At 36.9% G+C, this 21771-nt stretch overlaps 1 protein-coding gene across 1 annotated transcript in view; it reads right to left on the bottom strand.

Annotated features, from left to right (window-relative positions):
- Window positions 1–21771, bottom strand: part of RGSL1 (regulator of G protein signaling like 1) — a 100651-nt gene that overhangs the window by 9390 nt on the left and 69490 nt on the right. Inside the window, exons 15-17 of the mRNA XM_008074404.2 lie at window positions 12830–13004; window positions 4879–5017; window positions 4515–4639 (exon numbers count right to left, since the gene is read on the bottom strand). Coding sequence (XP_008072595.1) covers window positions 4515–4639; window positions 4879–5017; window positions 12830–13004 — 439 coding nt within the window. The remainder of the gene's footprint in view (window positions 1–4514; window positions 4640–4878; window positions 5018–12829; window positions 13005–21771) is intronic.

Raw genomic sequence — 21771 nt, 5'->3', positions numbered from 1 at the left:
CTGCTTTCCACACAGGTTGCACTAGTTTACACTCCCACCAACAGTGTAGAAGTGTTCCCTTTTCTCCACACCCTCTCCAGCAACTGTTATTTTTTAAGTTATTGATGATGGCCATCCTAACTGGAGTTTGGTGGTATCTTGTGTGGTTTTAATGTGCATTTCTTTGATGAGTAGTGAGGCTGAGTATTTTTTCATGCATCTGCTGGCTGCTCTTATGTTTTCTTTTAAGAAGTATATTATTCATATCTTTTGCCCACTTTGTAATGAGGTTGTTTGTTTTTTTCTTTTCAGCACGTCTGAGTTCCTTGTACATCCAAGATGTTAGGCCTTTGTCAGACATGGAGTTGGCAAATACTTTTTCCCAGTCTGTGGGCTGTCTCGCTGTTCTCTTGATGGTTTCTTTGGCTTTGCAGAAGCTTGTCAGTTTAATGAGGTCCCACTTATCTGTCTTTTGTTGGTTGGTAATTTGATGGGTATTGCATTAAATCTGTAGGCATTAAAGATGTCCATCTTACCTTCACAATGTTGATTCTTCCAATCCATGAGCATGGGATATTCTTCCACTTGTTTGTGTCATCTTTGATTTCTTTCAGCAGTGTTTTGTAGTTTTCATTGTAAAGGTCTTTCACGTCTCTGGTTAGGAAGATGCCAAGGTATTTCATTTTTTTTGTGTGGCTATTGTGAATGGGATTATGCTTTTTATTTGGGATTCTGGTTGTTAATTATTGGTGTAAAGAAATGCCATTGTCTTTTGCACATTTATTTTATACCCTGAGACTTTGCCAAAGTCCTTTATCAGTGCAAGGAGACTTTTGACAGATTCTCTTGGGTTTTCAAGGTACACAATCATGTCATCTGCAAAGGGAGATAACTTGACTTCCTCGTTTCCTATTTGGATACCCCTGATTGCCTTCTCTTCTCTGATTGCTCGAGCCAGGACTTCCAATACTATGTTGAACAGGAGGGGTGAGAGTAGGCATCCTTGTCTTGTTCCAGTTTTCAGGGGAAATCATTCCAGTTTTTGTCTGTTTAGGAGTATGTTGGCTGTAAGTTTCTCATAGATGGATTTTACTATTTTGAGGTATGTTCCATGTATGCCTAGATGTTCAAGGGTTTTTATCAAGAAGGGGTGCTGGATTTTATCAAAAGCTTTTTCTGCATCTAATGATATAATCATGTGGTTTTTGCTCTGACATCTGTTGCTGTATTTAATTACATTTATTGTCTTGCGAATGTTGAACCAGCTTTGTGTCCCAGAGATGAAGCCTACCTTGGTCATGATGGATGACTTTTGAGATGTGTTGTTGAATCCGGTTTGCTAGGGTCTTGTTGAGAATTTGGGCATCTATGTTCATCAAAGATATTGGCCTGTAGTTCTCTTTCTTTGTTGGGTCTTTACCTGGCTTGGGTATCAATGTGATGTTAGCTTCATAAAATGATTTGGGGAGGGTTCCATCTTTCTCAATTGCCTGGAATACTTCCAGTAGGATTGGTATCAGCTCCTCCTTAAATGACTTATAGAATTCTGCTGGAAAGTCATCTGGTCCAGGGCTTTTTTTTTGTAGGTAGTTTTCTTATTACATAGTCAATTTCCTTGATTGTTATTGGTCTATTTAGGGTCTCGATTTCTTGTTTCAACCTAGGCAGGTTGTGTGTCAGAAAGTCTTCCACTTCCTTACGGTTTTCAAGTTTATTTCCATACAAGTGTACATAGTAGTCTCTAATGATCTTTTGTATTTCTTCAGTGTCAGATGTGACTTCATCTTTTGTGTTTTTGATTGTATTTATTTGGGCTTTTTCTCTTTTTTTCTTGGTCAGTCTAGCTAGGAGACCATCAATCTTGTTTATCCTTTCAAAGAACCAGCTTATTGTTTCATTGATTTTTTTTGTATTATCTTTTTGTCTTCTATGTCCCAGATTTGGGCTTTTATTTTGGTGATCTGTATTCTTCTGCTGAAGTTAGGGTTTTGATGGTCTTGCTTTTCCAGCTTCCTAAAGTGACTTGTTAGGCTGTTAATTTGTGATCCTTCCATTTTCTCCATGTGCGTATGTAGAGATATGAATTCCCCTCTTACTATAGCTTTCATGGCATCCCAGAGATTTTGGTAAGATGCTTCTTCATTTTTATTTGTTTTCAGGTATCTTCTAATCTTGGTTTTGATTTCATCATTGACCCATGAGTTGTTCAGCATCATGCTATTTAGTGTCTATGTCTTTGTGGGTTTGGGGGGAACCTTGTTGGTGTTGATGTTTATTTTTATTCCACTGTGGTCCAAGAAGGTACATGACAAAAATTGATCTTTTGAAATTTGTTTATGCTTGATTTATGGTCAAGTATGCGGTCGATCTTAGAGTACATTCCATGTGGTGATGAGTAGACTGTATATTCTGTGGTCATTGGGTGAAGTGTTCTGTAGGTATCAGTTAAGTCCATTTGGTCAAGAGTCACATTGAGGTTCTGGATCTCGTTGCTAATTTTTTGTCCTGATGACCTGTCTAGGGTTGTGAGTGGGGTATTAAAGTCCCCAGCTATGATAGTGTTAGGGTTAATATCTTTTTTGAGTTTTCCTAGAAGCTGCTTTATGAAAGTTGGCACTCCTATGCTGGGTGCATATATGTTTTGGATAGATATTTCCTGTTGATGGGGTGAACCTTTTATCATTATGTAGTGACATTCTGTATCGTTTTTAATTTTTGATAGCTTAAATGGTATTTTGTCAGAAATTAGGATCATGACTCCTCCTTTCTTTTGTGTTCTATTCACCTGAAAATTTGCTTCCCATCCTCTTACTTTGAGTCTGTGAATGTCCTTTCTAGTGAGATGGGTCTCTTGAAGGCAATATATTGTTGCCTGATAATATTTTATCCATTTTGTCATTCTATGTCTTTTCAGTGGTGCATTTAGTTCATTCACATTCAGGCTAATTATTGAAATGTGAGAGTTGATCCCTATCATAAGGTTCTTATAGAGTTGTTGTTGTTGTTCCTCTTTGTTTGTTTTCTTTCTTTGATTTTGGGGTTGGTTCATGTGTGTTTTACTCTTTTTCCTGTACTCTTGTTAAGAACATTGTTGTTCTTTTTTTCTTTCCTTCTGTGTTTAGTACTTTCTTAAGTGTTTCTTATAGAGGTGGTCTGGTGACAGCGTAAGTTCTTAGGGATTGGATATCTGGGAAAGATTTTAATTCTCCCTCACTGATGAAGCTTAGCTTGGCTGGGTAGATTATTCTTGGTTGAAATTGTTTATCTTTTAGAACTTTGAAGATAGGGCTCCAAGCTCTCCTAGCCTGCAGGGTTTCTGTAGATAAATCTGCTGCTATTCTAATTGATCTTCCATGGTAGGTGATCTGGCCTTTTTCTCTTGCTACCTTTAGGATTTTTTTCTTTTATACCTACTTTGTTTAGGCGAATTATGTGTCTGGGAATTGGTCTTCTCACATGTTGTCTTGCAGGGGTTCTCTGAATCTTTTGTGTTTGAATTTTCACATCAGTGATGAGATGAGGGAAGTTTTCTTCAATAATCTCATGGAATGTTTGTTCCAAGGTGGCCTCTGTCTCTCTTTCTGCTTCAGAAAGTCCTAGTACTCTTAGGTTTGGTCTCTTGAAGTAATCAGTCATCTCTTGAAGGTTTTGTTCTGTCTTTTTAAGTTTCTTTTCTATGTGTTTGACAGTTTGGCTTAGTTCTATATTTTGGTCCTCAAGCTCTGAGATTCTTTCTTCTGCTTGGCTAATTCTTCTTTCGATGCTTATCAGTTTGTTATTTATTTCATTCACAGTATTCTTTACTACTGTTATCTCAGTTATCAACTCCTTCCTAGTTTCTTCTTGTCTTTCCTCAATTACTTTTAATCTCTCCATTAATGTCTTGATATCTAGGTTTGTAGTTTGAGACCTGTCATTCTGGCTATTTACCCTATCTTACCCTGAGTGACTTTTATTGTTTGTTTATTTCCCCCAGATGAAAAAAGTCCTCAGAAGGAAACATTTTGCTTATAAGGAAGAGGTGAAACAAAAACACCAGAAACACTAAATGGCATCAAAATTGACGAGCTCAAAAACTTTTGAACAGTGGAAAAGCATCTCAATAGGTGTATTGCATCAAATGGAGAGTACTTTGAAGGTGATTGAAGTTTAAACATGTAAGACTAAATACACAATTTTTTGTAAATAAACCCCAGATTTTTGGGGTCTCCCCTCATATAGCAAATAGGAGATGAAAACATCATCTTGGGGAGGGTACGTAACATCAATAAGGGTGAATGATCCTCATCCAGGCAAAGTGATGTCCAATGGAAGGCCCCAAACTTCACCTGTATCTAAACCACTTATGTACCCAATCCTGACTTATACCCCCACAACTTTAAAATTTAAAAAAGAAGAAAAAGAAAACATCATCTTAGTTCCCCCATGAAACTGGAAACTATGAAACAGAGGACTAAGAGGAAGACAGAAAACTCTCTAATAAACCAATTGTGTTTTCCTGACCTAGCAGTCATTGAGTAAGGTGAGATAATTACCTTTTCCAGAAGTATATAATGATGGGGAACACAGCCATGACAGCCCCATGGAAGACATTCCGATCTAGGTGGCCCTCTGTGACAGCAGCAAGAATGGCATCCTTCTGGGATTCAGGAATATTCACCTGCTCACAGAGTGGGAGCCTGTCACTGGCAGAGGCTCCAGAGAAAGCAGAAAACCTCTCTTTATCCCCAGGATCCTCAAGACCACCCTATCTCCAGAAGGCAGAAGTTTTTCATGGGGTTGCTAAGTAAAGGACATCTAGTTGGTCCAGGACTTAGGAGGCACCTGAAAGTGTAAGATCCTTGTGGGGAAAATGCTTCTTAGTGAAAAGTCAGAGTGAAATGGAAGTTTTCCCCTTACCCTCAGCTTTGGAGGGATGTCAGAATGCAGGAAGAGCTTTAGGATAATGTTAAATTTGGAACGCATTAGGATCACATCATTTTCACTGTACGCCCGGTTGACCTGCAGCATGTGAGCTGAACTCACCAAGTCATTAAATCTAAAAAAGAGGCATTAAGTAGGACATCAGAAGGGGAAGAAGTAAGCAGTGTCTATATAAGATACCCAGCCTAGACCTATTTGTAGCCTTAAAAAGGCAGGGCCAGGTTGTGATTGCATTCATTCAGTCATAATTCATCCATGAGCAAATATGGAGCACCTATCAATGTCAGGTAATAAGTGCTTCTTTAAGTGCTTATTTTACCATGAACTCCCTTATGCATCCCACCTTCCCTCCTTTACTCATTCCGGCCCTACAGCATTTTCACCTCAGAGACCACCTTGCCCTTACCCCTTCTGTTCTGACCTGAAGTAAGCCCTGAGATTGGGTAGTCCAGTAGGTCCCACTCTTGTAAAGCACTTTAGGCAATGGGAGAAAGTTTGAACTTTATTCCAGTCGTAATGAGAGGCCACTGGAACATTTTAGGCAGGAGTGTGATATGGTCTGGTTTACATTTTCAATAGGCCGCTCTGGTTGCTCTACAAAGAATAGTTTGTAGAGGGCAAATGAGAAATCAGAGACAAGGTGTGGGAACTGGAGCAAGTGGCAAGGCTGTTCTCTGACTATTTTATCTCTCTCTGTTCGTCACTTGACTTTCCCTTCTGACTAATCACTTCCCATCCTTCAAATTTCAGTTTAGATTACCAATGAATTTTGGGTCTACCAAGAAACCATACTTGAGGACTTAGAATTATCTAAATGTACTTCCTGTACCTGACTCTCCCATAGCACCTATCATCCTGAGACACTTTTTAAAAATTTATGTGTTATCTGTTATCTGCATTAGTTTGTGGAGGTCCTGAAGAGGTGAGAATGTGTCTTAGTTGTGTTTTGTATCTCCAATATCAAATCCAGTGTCCAAGAGTAAGCAATCAACAAACACTCGTCAAACTGAGCTAAATTACTCATTGGGGTACAGTGAAAGATTTCTTAATCAAATTCCCCTAACTGGAGCATAAGTTACTGGGTGCCTATACTTCTGACACAAACACACTCACTGATGCCCATGACATGTTGACTGCGTAGACTGGTGAATCATCTTTAGTATATTCTCACATTTCTCCAATAAGTTGAGGTAAATGTTTACTAGGAGTTATACGTGTTTTTTCCCAAATATTTTTGCCTGTTATATTTGTTACTATAAATAGTAACTTATGAAAACTAACCTTTATGAACCTAAAAAGAAAAGCAGTAGTTGTTTCTATGAAAACAGATGCAAATACTTTGGAACATTCCAATAAAGGCAAGTAGCTTTTAAAAAAACTACTGTTGAGTTAGGTGTAGCAGGGCAATTTAAAACATAAAAAAAGGTAAAAAAAAAAATCCAGAAGGATTACTTTGCTATACATTAATCCTAATTTTTGTTCTACTTTAAAAAAATTAAAAAATTTGAATTAGTAGACAAACATTTTTTACTCCAAAATGGTAGCATAGAAGCTAGCTGGCATCACTCCTCCACCCAGAAAACCAAAACCAAATATATAGTACTGAGATTATTGCCAGCAATATCCCAAAACTCAAATATGATGAGACAGAGGAGAAAACAGAAAAAGAAGAAAATAAATGAAGATACCCACAAGATATTGAAAGTTACTTCAAAAGACCAAATCTAAGAATTATCAGTGTTCAAGAGGGAGCTAAGCAAGAGCAAGGGGTAGAAAACTTGTTCAAATAAACAACAAAAAATATTCCAAGAGTTGAGAAAGATACAAATATCCAGGAACAAGAAGGTCAAAGAACAAACAAATTCAGCACCAAAAAGACAATCCTAAGGAGTATAATAATCAAACCCTCAAAAGTCAAGGACAAAGAGAATTCTAAAAGCAGTAAAGACAAAAGAAGCAAATAACAAATAAAGAAGTTATTTGTCAGACTTCTCAATGATAACCATAAAGGCCAAGAGGGAATAAAAAATATTTTCAAAGTGCTGAAAGAAAACAACTGCCACCTAAACGTACTATAAACAGCAAAGCTATCATTCAACTCTGAAGAAGAGATAAAGTCTTTCTAGACAAATAAAATCTGAGAGAATTCATACCAACAGACATGACTTACAAGAAATGCTAAAGGAAATTCTTCATTATGAAAGAAAAAACCCACTAAAATGCAAAAAGAAGACATTGGAAGGTATAAAATGCACTGGTAAAAGTAAGTACACATGAAAAAAGCCCAACCTGGTTTGGCAGTAGTGGTACACTGCCAGGAAAGGTGGGGGCACACCTCATCAACAAGGGTACCTGCTTAATGAACATTTGTATATCTAACCCTGAATTGTACCCCACATCTTTAAAATAAGAAATTTTTAAATAAAAAAGAGAAAGAAAAAAACCCAGCATACTCTAATACAGTAATTGTGGTGTGCAAACCACTCATAACTCTAGTGTAAAGCAAAAAAGACAAATCTATTGAAAACAATAATAAAAAGAAAACAATAATAGCTATAGAAACCCGATAAGAGATAGGCAATATAAAAATATGCAAATCAAGACAACAAAAAGTAAAAATATTGGAAGGATGAAGTTAAAGTGTAGAAGTTCTTTTTAGGTGTTTTTCTTTTCTGTTTCTATGCTTTTCTTTGTGATCTAAGATAAATTATCATCTCTTTAAAACATTTTTTAATATCTATACAATTTTTTTTGTAAGACTCATGGTAACCACAATGCAAAAGCCTATAATAGGTACACAAAAATGAAAAGTGATGAATTAAAACATGCAATGAGAGAAAATCACTAAACCACAAAAGAAGATTGAAAGAAAGAAAGAAAGAGGACTTATAAAACAACCAGAAAACAAGCAACAAAATGCACTAGTAAGTCCTTACTCTTCAATAATAACATTGAATGTAAATGGACTCAATTCTCCAATTAAAAGACACAGAATGACTGAATGAGTAAAAGAAACAAGACCTAACTATACACTGCCTACAAGAAATCAGTTGTACTTATAAAGATAAAAATAGACTAAAAGTGAAGGGATGGAAAAAGACATTCCATGCAAGTGGAAACCAAAAAAGAGCAGGAGTAGCTATACGTATATCAGATAAAATAGACTATAAGTCAAAGACTGTAAAAATAGACAAAGAAGGTCACAATGTAATAAAAGAGTAAATTGAGCAAGTGGATATAACAATTATAAATATCTATGTGCCCAACGCTCAAGTATATAAAATACCCAAACATATATAAGTACCAAGTATATAAAGCAAACATTAGATCTAAGGGAGATAAAGAATGCACTGCAATAACAGTAGGGGACTTACACATCCTACTCTCAGTAATGAACATATCATTTAGACAGAAAATTAACAACAGAAAAAAACTACAGTTAAACTATACACTAGACCAAATAGGCCTAACTTACAATTGTAGAACATTTTACCCAACTGCTTAGAATATATGTTCTTTCCATCAGTACATGAAGTATTTTCCAGAATTGACTATTTCTTAGTTCACAAAACAAATCTCAATAAACTCAAAAGTAAAAGTCATATCAAGTGCCTTTTATAACCATAATGCTGAATAAAACTAGAAATCAATAACAAGAGGAGCCTAGGAAACTGTACAAATACATGGAAATGAAACAACATGCTTCTGAGTGACCAATGAGTCAGGGAAAAAACTAAAAAGAAAAATTTTAAATTTCTTGAAACAAGTGAAAATGGAAATACAACATATCAAAATCTATTGGATACAGCAAAAACAGTACTGTCAGGGAAGTTTATAACAACTAATACTTATATCAAAAAAGTAGAAAGACTTCAAATAAATAACCTAATGATGCACCTGAAAAAATGAAAAGCAAGAGCAAACCATACCCTAAATTAGTAGGAGGAAAGAATAATAAAGATCAGGGCAGAAATAAACAAAATTGAGACTTAAAAATATATACTGTTTTTATATAGAAAAATAATGAAACTAAAAAAATGTTTTTCTGAAAAAAATAAACAAAATCAGCAAACCTCTGACTAGACTGGTTAAGAAAAAAGAGAGAAGACTCAAATAAAATCAGAAACAAACAAACACTTAACAACTGAGACCACAGAAACACAAAAAATCTTTAGAGACCTGAATGCACAAGAAGTTGGAAAACCTAGAAGAAATGAAAAACTTCCTGGACACATAACCTACCAAGATGAACCATGAAGAAATAGAACATCTAAATAAACAAATGATGAGCAAAAAGATTGAAGTCTTCAATCAAAGAATACCTCAGGACCTGATGGCTTCACTGCTAAATTCTACCAAACATTTAAAGAAGAATGAATACCAATTCTAACCAAACTCTTTAAAAAATTGAAGAAAAGAGATTACTTCTGAACTCATCCTATGAGGCCAGCATTACCTTGATAACAAAACCAGAAAAGGACACAACAAAAAAAGAAAACTACAGGCCAATATTACTTATGAACATAGATGTAAATATCCTCAGCAAAATACTAGCAAACCAAATTCAATAGATCAACATTAAAAAGATCTCAATCATAATCAAATGGGATTCATTCAAGAGATGTAAGGATGGTTCAACACATATAAATCAATAAATGTGATATATCACATTAAGAGAATCAAGAATAAAAACCATATGATCATTTCATTGGATGCTGAAAAACATTCAATAAAATTTAACATCTTTTATGGTTAAAAATCCTCAATAAACTGGGTATAGGAGAAGCGTATCTCAAAATAATAAAGGCCATATATGATAAACCCACAGATAACACCATGCTGAATGGGGAAATAATGTTAAGTTTTTCCTCTGAGAACTGTAACAAAACAAGGATGCTCACTCTCACCACTCTTATTCAACTTAGTACTAGAAGTCTTAGCCAGAACAATTAGGCAAGAGAAAGAATAAAAACCATCCAAATTAGAATAAAAGAAGTCAAATTAGGCTTGTTTGCAGTTGACATGATCTTATTTTAGAAAAACCTAAAGATTCCACCAAAAAACTGTTAGATCTGACAAACTCAGTTTTCAAGATACAAAATCAACATATAAAAATCAATAGCATTTATATACATCAATAGCAAACAATCTAAAAAGAAACAAACAATCTCATTTACAACAGTTACAAAGTATATAAAATACCTAGGAATTAATTTAAATAAAGAATTAAAAGATCTTTGAGAAAATACTGATGAAATCTAGGAAAATACTGATCAAAAATGGAAGAGAGCTGGGCTCGGTGGCTCAGCCTGTAATCCCGCGCCTTTGGGAGGCTGAGGTGAGTGGATTACCTGAGCCCGCGGGCTCAAGACCCGCCTGGGCAGCGAGACCTCATCTCTACAATAAATAAAAAAATCAGCCAGGCGTGGTAGCACATGCCTGTAATTCCGGCTACTTGGAAGGCTGAGGCGGAAGGATCGCCGGAGCCCAGCAGGCGAGGCTGCAGTGGCCAGGAGCAGCCACTGCACTCCAGTCTGGGCGACCGAGTGAGACTACAACTCAAAAAAAAAAAAAAAAAAAAAAAAAGGAAGAGAACACATGCAAAAATGAAAGGATATTTTGTGTTTATGAATTGGAAAAATTAATATTGTTAATGTCAATACTACCCAAAGAAATTTATAGACTCAATGTAATCCCTATCAAACTACCAATGACATTCTTCACACAAATAGGAAAAACAACCTAAAATTTATATGGAATCACTAAAGACCATGAGTAGCCAAAGCAATTTTTGTAAAAAGAAAAAAGCTGAAGGCATTACACTGACTTCAAAATATACTACAAAGTTATAGTAACCAAATAAATATACTGGGATAAAAACAGACACATGGGCCAATGGAACTGAAAAGAGAACCCAGATATAAAACCACGCATTTATAGCTAACTCATTTTTGACGGAGGCTCCAAGAACATACAATGGGAAAAAGATAATATCTTCAATAAATGGTTCTGAGAAAACTGGATATCCATATGTAAAAGAATGAAACTAGACTCCTAACTCTCATTATATTTAAAAAATCAAATACAAATGGATTAAAGACTTAAATCTAAGATGACACTCTGAAACTGCTAGAAGAAAACATTTGGGGAATGCCCCAAGACACTGGTCTGGGCAAAGGTTTTTTTGTGTGTAAGAAGCACAGGTAGCTAAAGCAAAAACAGACGACTGAGAGTACATCAAGCCAGAAATCTGCACAGCAAAGGAAAGAATCAACATAGCACAGCAATCATCCACAAAATGGGAGAAAATATTTGCAAACTATCCATCTGACAAGAGATTAAATACCAGAATATATAAGGAGCTCAAATAACTCAATAACAAAAAATATGTAATCCACATTTAAAATGGGCAAAGGATAGACATACAAATAGCCAACAGGTATAGCTCAATACCACTATCATCAGGGCAATGCAAATCAAAAGCACAATGAGATATCATCTTATCTCCATTAAAATGACTTTTATCAAAATGATAATACATTGTACATTGTGGGTGGGAATGTAAATTAGTACAGCCACTCTGGAAAACAATATGGAAGTTCTTTAAAAATCTAAAAATAGAATTATCATATGATGCAGCAATCCTAATGCTATGTATCTATCCAAAGGAAAAGAAATCAGTATGTTGAAGAGATATCTACACTTTCATGTTTTTTGCAGCAGTATTCACAACAGCCAAGATACAGAATCAATCTAAGTGTACAGCAATGGATGAATGGTTTAAGAACAGTGGTATATATATACACAATAAAATATTATTCAGCTACAAAAAGAATGAAATCCCATCATTTGCAACAACATGGATGGAACTGAAGGTCAGTATGTGATGTGAAATAAGCCAAACACAGAAATATAAATACTGCATGTTCTTACTCATATGTGGGGGCTAAAAAAGTAGATCTCATGAAGATAGTCGATTGCAATCACCCTACTGATCTATTGGAGCACTAGATCTTATTTCATTTAACTAACTACATATTTGTACCTATTGATCAACTTCTAATAATAATAATAATAGGAGAGTAGATTGGTGTTACCAGAAACTGGGAAGAGTATGGGGAAGGGTTATGAAGAAAGGCTGATCAGTAGGTACAAATACGCAGTTAGAAAGAAGAAATAAGATCTCATGCTCAATAGATCATTCGAGTGTTTACAATTAACAATAATCTATTGTACATTTCAAAATAGCTAGAATAGAATCATTTGAATGTTCCTAGAATAAAGATAGGATAAACATTTAAGGTGATGGGTATCCCAATTACCCTGATTTATCTTTATACATCATATGAAAGTATCAAAACATCCTATGCACCTCCAAAATATAGACATATATTACAAATCAATTGAACAAAAGTATTAGTAAGGAGAATTTGAGGTACAGCTTATTTAAGAAAAATATACGGATATCCCATTGTAGATTGACTTTGGCTTTACATCAAAAGTTTGACAGGTGAATGAAGGTACATTACTAAGTTTTAAATTTAAAAATATCTGTTTAATGTTATACAGACACGCACATAACCCTAACTATAACTATTGTAATTACTGGTTTTAACTGAATAGTTTTTGGTCCCATGGTGCATCAAAAGAGGACTTCTTTCATATTTATGAATAATGGATAAAACTATGTTCTACGACCTGAAAATAAGTAACTACATTTCAACACAGGAACCCCAGAAAACAGAAGAGATATTAGGTTTCAAAGAAAAGAATGATTGATAGAGTGACAGACTTCAGTAGGATTTTCAGAAGGAGTCTCCTTCTTGACAGGACTGAAATCACTGTGCTTCTCACAGGTCAAGCCAGTCTTTGCTGGGCAGTTCTAAGGATAAAAAGCCATGAGAGTAAGGGGAGGTGAGAAACTTACTTCTCCATTTCAGAAAAGAAATACAAATCATTGATCACAAAGTTGATAATGATCATCCTGTGGCCAAATATACGGCGCTTTACCAGGATTATATCTCCATTCTCTTGGTCTGCACTCCGGGTACTTGTGGATAATGGGGCTGAACGTCCTGGTGTGTTAGACGATGGAGATAAATCTGAAAGAGAAAGAGAAAGTAATTACAATTGGGTTCGAACAAGTCACTCTTAAGCTTATAGCCTTCAACCTGGGCATAACAAAAATGAAGAAAGGAGACTGTGGACCCACCCTTTGAGCTTATTGAAATAGTCATTTTCAAACATCGGGCTTAACCTGTGACTTAAAGTCATCTACTCATATGGTATGACAATGCACATACAAAAAAAATCAACTGAGCACAGAAGGATATTTTCTTGGTGCTTATTTCATAAGAATATAATCACACTGTAGTTATGCTAATTCCTAAAGTTTCTGTGGAGACTATGAAAACTGAACACGCAGATGTGACCTTCAAAAATGGAGTATGTGGTTTTTAATAAAATGCTTATTCAAGGTTTATTAGGGAAGTAATTTAGGGGTAAACTAAGAAAGTAGCACACACACACACAAAAGCCAAAACATCAAGAATAAAGAAGTTTATTAAAGAAACTGAAGGTAGAAAGCTAGAGTAGAAAAGAGATAGGAATGAGTAAAGGAGAGCATAAAAGATTCTAGAAGATTTGGATTGTGTGTCTAAAAAATAAGAAACTACCTTTAGAAAGTTTCTTGACGGAGGCATACCCAAAGAAATCTATTCACAGGATTCAGGTCTGAGAAAAAGATAGTTTGGGACTGGATCTGACAAATTGGCCTTGTTTGGGTTTCAGAAAATTTTCTAACCTAGCTCTAGAATTTACGGTTCTTCCTGTAAATCCTTTATTGTGAAGTGATGTTCAGGATTTATTGATGTAGGTGTGGTGCTCCCTATGATGTAAGTGGGATTCCTTTTGGTGCAGTGCTATACACAGCATTGGGAGTAACTGCAAATTTCCATTAATGCCTAGCAATTCTTATGACACTGTGCTGGACACTAGGGTTATCATACTGAATAAGACTTCAAGTTTCTGCCCTACTATCCTTGCATCTTTTTTTTCTTAGACTTGAGTTTGAAGGGGGAAATGTCTGGATAACAGTGGAAATTGATCTGATGGATTTTTAGAAAAAGGGTGCTAAACCCACCCTAGAAACTTGGAAGACATAGGATGCTTATAAACTGGCTCTGGTGGTAAAGGGGAGGTCTGATTTGGATTATTTGCTGATATCTATTGTAAAGAGTCCCACTGTAATCAAGTTTAAGGTACTGATGGTTTATCAACTGGGTCACGGAATTTCTGAATATTTAACAATGAGCTCCCACCAATCAGTGTGAGCAGCTCTAGCTCACTATCACCTGGGAGTCATATTCCCCTATTTCTTTCCATATTCAATTAGTCATCAAACCTTGTTGATTCTACTTTATAAATATATTTCAAATATATTCACTGTTTGTTTTTCTTGCAACTACATTTGTTCAAACACTGTCGTCTTTCACTTATCTTGTTGCAAAAACGACACAAGCATTCTTGGGGTCAAGACAAGGGGAAGGTAACTGAGGTGATTAGGACACAAAATTTAAGAAAGCACTTTCTCAAAGTGGTACAAGTACAGAGTTGGTATTTTCTTGACCCTGAGAGTCAGTGCCTCCTTAACCTTTGTGCCTCACCCTACTTCTAGCCCTGATGTTCTTGCACTTAATTTTGCTTCCTTGTAGTATATTCTCTATGTTACAGTCAGGATGATCATCCTAAAATACAAATTAAATACTGTTACTACTGGGCTAAGACTTTTTGTTAGGACTTCCACTTCCGTCCAATATGCAGTGCCAGGATATTTCCACCAGAAACCACTTTTAAAAATCAGACAACAAGCCAGGCTCAGTGGCTCAGCCTGTAATCCTGTGCCTTTGGGAGGATGAGGTGAGTGGATTGCCTGAGCCCGTGAGTTCGAGACCCGCCTGGGCAGTGAGACCTCATCTTTACAATAAATAAAAAAAATCAGCCGGGCATGGTAGCGCATGCCTGTAATTCAGGCTACTCGGAAGGCTGAGGCGGAAGGATCGCTGGAGCCCAGCAGGTCGAGGCTGCGGTGGCCAGGAGCGACCACTGCACTCCAGTCTGGGCGACAGAGTGAGACTCTAACTCAAAAAAAAAAAAACTCAGACAACAGGTCGGGCACGGTGGCTCAAGTCTGTAATACCAGCACTTTGGGAGATGGAAGCGAGAGGATTGCCTGAGCTCAGGGGTTTGAGACCAGCCAGAGCAACATAGCAAGACCTCATCTCTACAATAAATTAAAAAATTAGCTGGGCATGGTGGCATATGCCTGTGGTTCCAGTTACTTGGAAGGCTGAGGTGGAAGGATCATCTGAGTCCAACAAGTCAAGACTGTGGTGGCCATGAGCATGCCACGTACTCCAGCCTGTAAGACAGAGGGAGACTCTGACTCAAAACAAAAAACAAACAAAAAAACAGAACAGACAACATATATTGAAACAGTTTTCAAGACACTGAGTATCAGAAAATTAAGGACAGTGATCGTTGAGATTTGAGAAAAAAATGAGGTGAGTCCTATTCTTGTCCCTACCACCTTGAGAAAGAGTCTATTCCTCAGCCCAGGAAGGAAAAACCCAGACAAAATTTCAGTGAACTCTCTAAACTGAGGAGATGGACCTGAGAGTCTAGCAAGACAAATGTGACTAAAATTTACAGGACAAAGTTCAAAGAGGAAAGAGAGAGAGCCCTGGAACCCCAAAGGTTCTGTTAAGTATTCAGCACTGACCAGTGCAGAGTCCTGACCAGTGCAAACATGAGAGAAGGTTACCCAAAGCTGGTGGGGTGGTGGCATCTAAAAGCATTAGAAAACAGTCTTTGATGCATTCATGAAGCCAGACTACTAGACTAGAAAAACTACTAGTAATTCATGAGGAATTTGTAAGGATACTCAAAAAGATTTTATCTCAGTAGTGGAGAATAGCCATACAAGGAACATGGCTCTAGACCCACCCATTAATCATATAAATAAGACTTAAGAGAATTAAACAGTTTTCAAGTAACTTAACTGCCAATCATGAGGATTAAACTCTGACCTTTATTTTTCTCTTACCAAATTCCTAACAAAAGGGACCTGGGGAGTCCATGCCTTATAAACCATAAAGTTTCAGCAGATAGGTCTTTATTAATTCTATATAACGTGGCTTACTTTTCAACCTGACTCTGGGATAATATCACATGACAGATAACGAAGGAAATCAGGGCAACCCCTTCGGGTCCCCTCTCACTGTGGGAGCTTTTCTGTCCTCTCAATAAACCCTGTTTTCTCAAAAAAAAACCCCAAAAAAGGAAATCAAAGCTACCTCTTGGAGAAATTTGCATCTGTATAGATTTCCCACAGGAGCTAGGCATTTGCATCTATCTCCCTCAGAGCTGCTATATATGAGGCTTAAATCTACATATCAGAAACTTGGTTTCCTCAAACAGCTTCTTATTTCAACTCAGCATTTCCTTTACTGATTTCAAAATTCTGTAGACAGAGTCTAATTCTTCCTACCAACTGTCAATCGGGAAATCTTTGAATACACCTATGACCTGCAAGCCCTCATTTGGAGATGTCCTGCCTCCTGAGCTAAACCAATGTAAATCTCACATGTATTGATTTACAGATTTTTTGCAACTTCAGTCTCCTCAAGATGTCTATAATCAAACTGCAGTTTAACCACCTCAGGCACACATTCTCAGGACCTCTTAAAATGATGCCACAGACCTTGGTTACTCACATTTGGCTCCAAATAAACCTTCTTAAATATTTTACAGAGTTTGGCATCTTTCATTAACACCCAGAACAAAGTTCAGGCATATTTTATAGAAATACAAAAATATCCAACATCTAAAAAGATAAAATTTACAATGTCTCGTCACCAAACAATGTTTACAGGCACATTAAGAAGCAAAAACAAAACAAAACAAATGAATCATAAGGACAAGAATAATTGATCCGTTGAAGTTGACCTGGAATTGACATAAATACTAGAATTAGAAGACAAGAACATTGAAATATTTATTATAACTTCATGCAGTACCTTAAAAAATTAAAGAGAGACATAGGAGGTATTTTTTTTAAAACCCATTAAAAACTGAACTTCTAGAGATGAAAACTATAATGACAGAAATGAAAAATACACTGAAAAGCAATAATGGTGAATTAGACATGCCTAAAAAAAAAATTAGTGAACCTGAAGACATAGCAATGGAAACTATCTTTAGTGAAACATAGAGAGTAAATAAGGATCTGAAAAAATGAAAAAGTAACAGTGAGCTGTCTGACAACTTCAAATGGCCAAATATACATATAACTGGAGTCTATAAAATGGTGTTAGAACTGATCTCGGTGGCTCAGCCTGTAATCCCGCGCCTTTGGGAGGCTGAGGTGAGTGGATTGCCTGAGCCCGTGGGTTCGAGACCCGCCTGGGCAACTTGGTGAGACCTCATCTCTACAATAAATCAAAAATTAGCTGGGTGTGGTAGAACACACCTGTAGTTCCAGCTACTTGGAAGGCTGAGGCGGAAGGATCACAGGAGCCCAGCTGGTCGAGGTTGGGCGACGGAGTGAGACTCCAACTCAAAAAAAAAAAATGGTGTTAGGGAGTATTTAAAGAAATAAAGTCCTAAAATATTACATATATGATAAAAACTACAAACTCACAGATCCAAGAAGTTCAATAGACCCAAAGAACAAAATCACAAGGAAAACTTCACCAACACACATTATAATAAAAAAATTTCAAAACTAAGAATAAATTTTTAATAAGTAATAATGTAAAAGTAAAGAAATAACAACACATTATAGAGGAACAAAGACAAAGATGACATCAGATTTTGTGATGACAACAATACAAGCAAAAAGACATTGTGGCATCTTTAAAGTACTTAAAAGTAAAAATCTGTTCACCTAGATTTCTATACTCAGTGAAAATATTTTTCAAAAATGAAAGCAAAATAAAGACCTTTTTAGACACACACAAACTGCAATAATTTATCACCACCAGCTTACATTAAAAAAATGTTGAAGAAAGTCCTTCAGGCAGAAGAAAAATGGTATCAGAAGAAAATACAAATATACATAAAGGAATGAAGGACAATGAAAATGGTTAAAAAAATGAAATATATGTAAAATTATTGTATTATTTTAATCTCTTAAAAAGACAAATGTGTTTTTAAACAAAAATAATGACAGTGTATTATGGAGCTGAAAATATATGTACAATAAAATGTATGGCAATATAGCCTATAGGACATGAGGGGAGAAATGCAAATATATTAAGATTCTTTTTTTTTTTGAGTTGGAATCTCACTCTGTTGCCCGCATGGTGGAGTGTAGTAGCACACTCACGGCCACCCCCACATCGACTTGCTAGGCTCCAGCATCCCTCCGCCTCAACCTTCCAAGTAGCCGGAACTATAGGTTCATGCTACCACGCCTGGCTAATTTTTTATTTATTGTAGAGACAAGGTCTCAGCAAGTTGCCCGGGCTGGTCTCAAATCCACTGACTCAGGCAATCCACTTGCCTCGGCCTCCCAAAGTGCTGGGATTATAGGCTGAGCCACAGAGCCCGATCTATTTTAAGGTTCTTATACTGCAGATTGAATCTCCTTTATCTGAAATGCTTGGGACCAGAAGTGTTTCAGATTTTGAATTTTTGAAAGATTTGAAATGAGATATCATGGGGATGGGATCCAAGCCTAATCATAACATTCATTTATGTTCATATATCCCTTATACACATAGCCTGACGGCTATTTTATTTTTCCCCTGGGGACACAGAATAAATTGTGTTTTGTGCATCTGCACTTTGCAACATGTCGTATGAGTTTAGGTGTAGAATTTTCTACTTGTGGTATCATGTTAGTGCTCAAAAAGTTTCAGATTTTGGAACATTTCAGATTTTAGATTTTCAAACTAGAAATGTTCAACCTGTACATGCTGGGTGGTGGCATAGCACTTGAAGGTAGGCTGTGATAAGTTAAAGATGTGTACTATAAATTATAAAGCCACCTATAAAATAACAAAATAAAGAATAATTGCTAATAAGTCAACAAATGAGAAAATCAAGTTATAAAAATATACTTAACCCAAATGAAGGCAGTAAAAGAAGGAAAAGAAAGCACAGGCAGGATAAATAGAAAACAAATAGTATGATGATAGACTTAAATCTAACCATATCAATAATCACATGAAATGTAAACTCTCTAAATATTCCAATTAAGAGTTTAACATTGTCCAGTTAATTTTTTTGTTTGCTTGCTTAGTTGTTTTGTTTTGTATTAAAGAAAGACCCAGCTGTATGCTGGCTACAAGAAAAGCACTTTAAATGTAAGGCACAAGTAGGTCATACATGAAGAAATTGGAAAAATATGCATACTAATACAAATAAAAAAAATCTAGAGTGGATACTTTAATATCACAGTAGATTTTAGAAAAAGTAGTATTACCAAGGACAAAGAAGTTCTTTTTATAATGATCAGTGAGTCAATTAATTGGAGGATATAACAATGATAAATCTCTATGACTCATAGCTCATAACAGAGCTTCAAAATATATAAAGTGGAAATTGACATAACTGCAAAGAAAAATCAGTAAATCACAATGATCAGAGCTTTCAATATTCTTCTCTCAAAAATTGATAGAACAAGTAGACAGAAAATCAGCAAAGCTATAGTAGACTTGAACAATATTATCAGTCAATAGGATCTAACTTATAAAATACTATACTTAACAATGGCAGAATATGTATTTTTCTGGCACTATAGAATAAGATGGCCAATGTGAGGCAGTTAGAGCATGTTTCTCCTATGGATAAACCAAGATAGAAATCAGCACTAAGAGAGGAACAAAAACAGCAGCATGCCCTATGACTCACTGAAGAAGTGATAATAACCAAATAGTGCAAAGAAGAGAAAAATTCATCAATCTGTGCTGAAACAAGCCAGACTCTTGCCTGGATCACCACAGACCACGGACAGCCTCCAGATGCAGTGGGAAAGATGAGTTAAGGGAATTTAGGAGTTCTGTGCTCCTGCTGCAGAACTGGAGGGCCCCCTGAATCTTGCAGGACTGCAGTCCATCACAGAAAACTGCCTTATCCACAACCAAGCTCTGCCAAAACCCACATGGAGTGGTGCAACAAAAAAAGAAAGGGGGCACTTGAGCAGCTCTAGCCGCCATATTCCAGGAACTTAACTGTTGTGGGTGGCATGGCTGCTTTCTAACCAACCTGTGAGGAGACAAGGCCCAAGGGCAAGCTCCCCAGTAGCAGACAGCTTCTGGCTGGGGCAGGCTGCTGAGAGAATACCTGAAGCCCTGAGACTGGCTGCATTTTGACTTTTGGAAAGGCAAACCACCTGAGGCTAAGGTAGGAAGTCGAATGGGACTGGTTGTTGTAGCAAACTCACACCCTGTGTAAACTCTTCTGTGTCTGCCCTGCACATTAGTGTTAGCCCAGTTTCTTGAGGCTCCCTCCTACTCCCCACTGGGGTAACCAAGAGTGCACACTTATGGGGTTCCCTTTCCCCATCCCACAGTCCCATCAAAGGCTCAAAATAAATGGAGACCTTGGGTAATCTCCAGAGCCCCACCCTCCACCTAGGTTGGCCGGGCACTTCCTCGCAGCAACACTCACCAAGAAGAAACCCCACAGCCACCACCTACAGGGGCTCTCTCCCCACGTACTACCTCCTGGCTGGTGGTAAACAGCAGAGTCCACCACATCTCATACAGCACCTCAACTTTGGGCAAGGCCTGATCCCAGACCCTAGCTAACACGACTTTCCCAGTCACTTTGGCCAGTCAAGCACTGTGAGCTATTGTAGGTACCCAGTATAGGAATGCCACAGCTGGCAAGTGAGAAACTCACCACACCAAGGCTGCATACAACCAAGGGAACCCTACAGGGCTTATGTTAGCCCTCTGCCTACCCTAATAAGAAGAAATAGTCTACCCAAATGAGAAGGAAGCAGAAAAATAATTCTGACAATATGAAAAGACAACGTTTTCCAATACCCCCACAAAAGATCACATGAATTCTTCAGCAATGGATCTAACAAAAATAAAATCTTTGACATTTCAGATATAGAATTCAAAAAGATGATTACAAAATTGATCAATGAGCTTCAGGAGAAAGTTGAAAACCAACATAAAGAAATTAAAAAAAAAAACTATTCAGGATGTGAATGAAAAATTATCCGAAGAGATAGACACCTTAAAAAAAGTTGAAGCCGGGCTTGGTGGCTCAGGCTGTAATCCCGTGCCTTTGGGAGGCTGAGGTGAGTGGATTGCCTGAGCCTGCTGGTTCGAGACCTACCTGGGCAACTTGGCGAGACCTCATCTCTACAATAAATCAAAAAATTAGCCAGGTGTGGTAGCGTACGCCTGTAGTTCCAGCTACTTGGAAGACTGAGATGGAAGGATTGCCGGAGCCCAGCAGGTCGAGGTTGCAGTGGCTGGGAGCGGCCACTGCACTCCAGTCTGGGCGACAGAGTGAGACTCCAACTCAAAAAAAAAAAAAGTTGAAATTTTGGAAATGAAAGACTCATTTAGGGAAGTACCAAATGCCATGGAAAGTTTTAACAATAGACTAAAACAAGCAGAAGAAGGAATCTCAGAACTTGAAGACTAAGCTTTTGAATTAACTCAGACAACAATAAAGAAAAAAAAATCAAGAGAATGGAACAAAATCTCCTAGAAATGTGGGATTATGTAAAATGTTCAAACACAAGAATCATGTGTTCCTGAGACAGAAGAGAAAGCAACAGGTTTGGAAAACCTATTTGAGGGAATAATGGAGTAAAACTTCCTTGGCTTTGGCAGAGATTTA

The sequence above is a fragment of the Carlito syrichta genome, unplaced genomic scaffold (genome assembly GCF_000164805.1).
Source record: "Carlito syrichta isolate Samal-C Ts95f unplaced genomic scaffold, Tarsius_syrichta-2.0.1 Scaffold316427, whole genome shotgun sequence".
Classification (NCBI taxonomy): Eukaryota; Metazoa; Chordata; class Mammalia; order Primates; family Tarsiidae; genus Carlito; species Carlito syrichta.
This window is presented reverse-complemented; position numbering and strand designations above follow the sequence as displayed.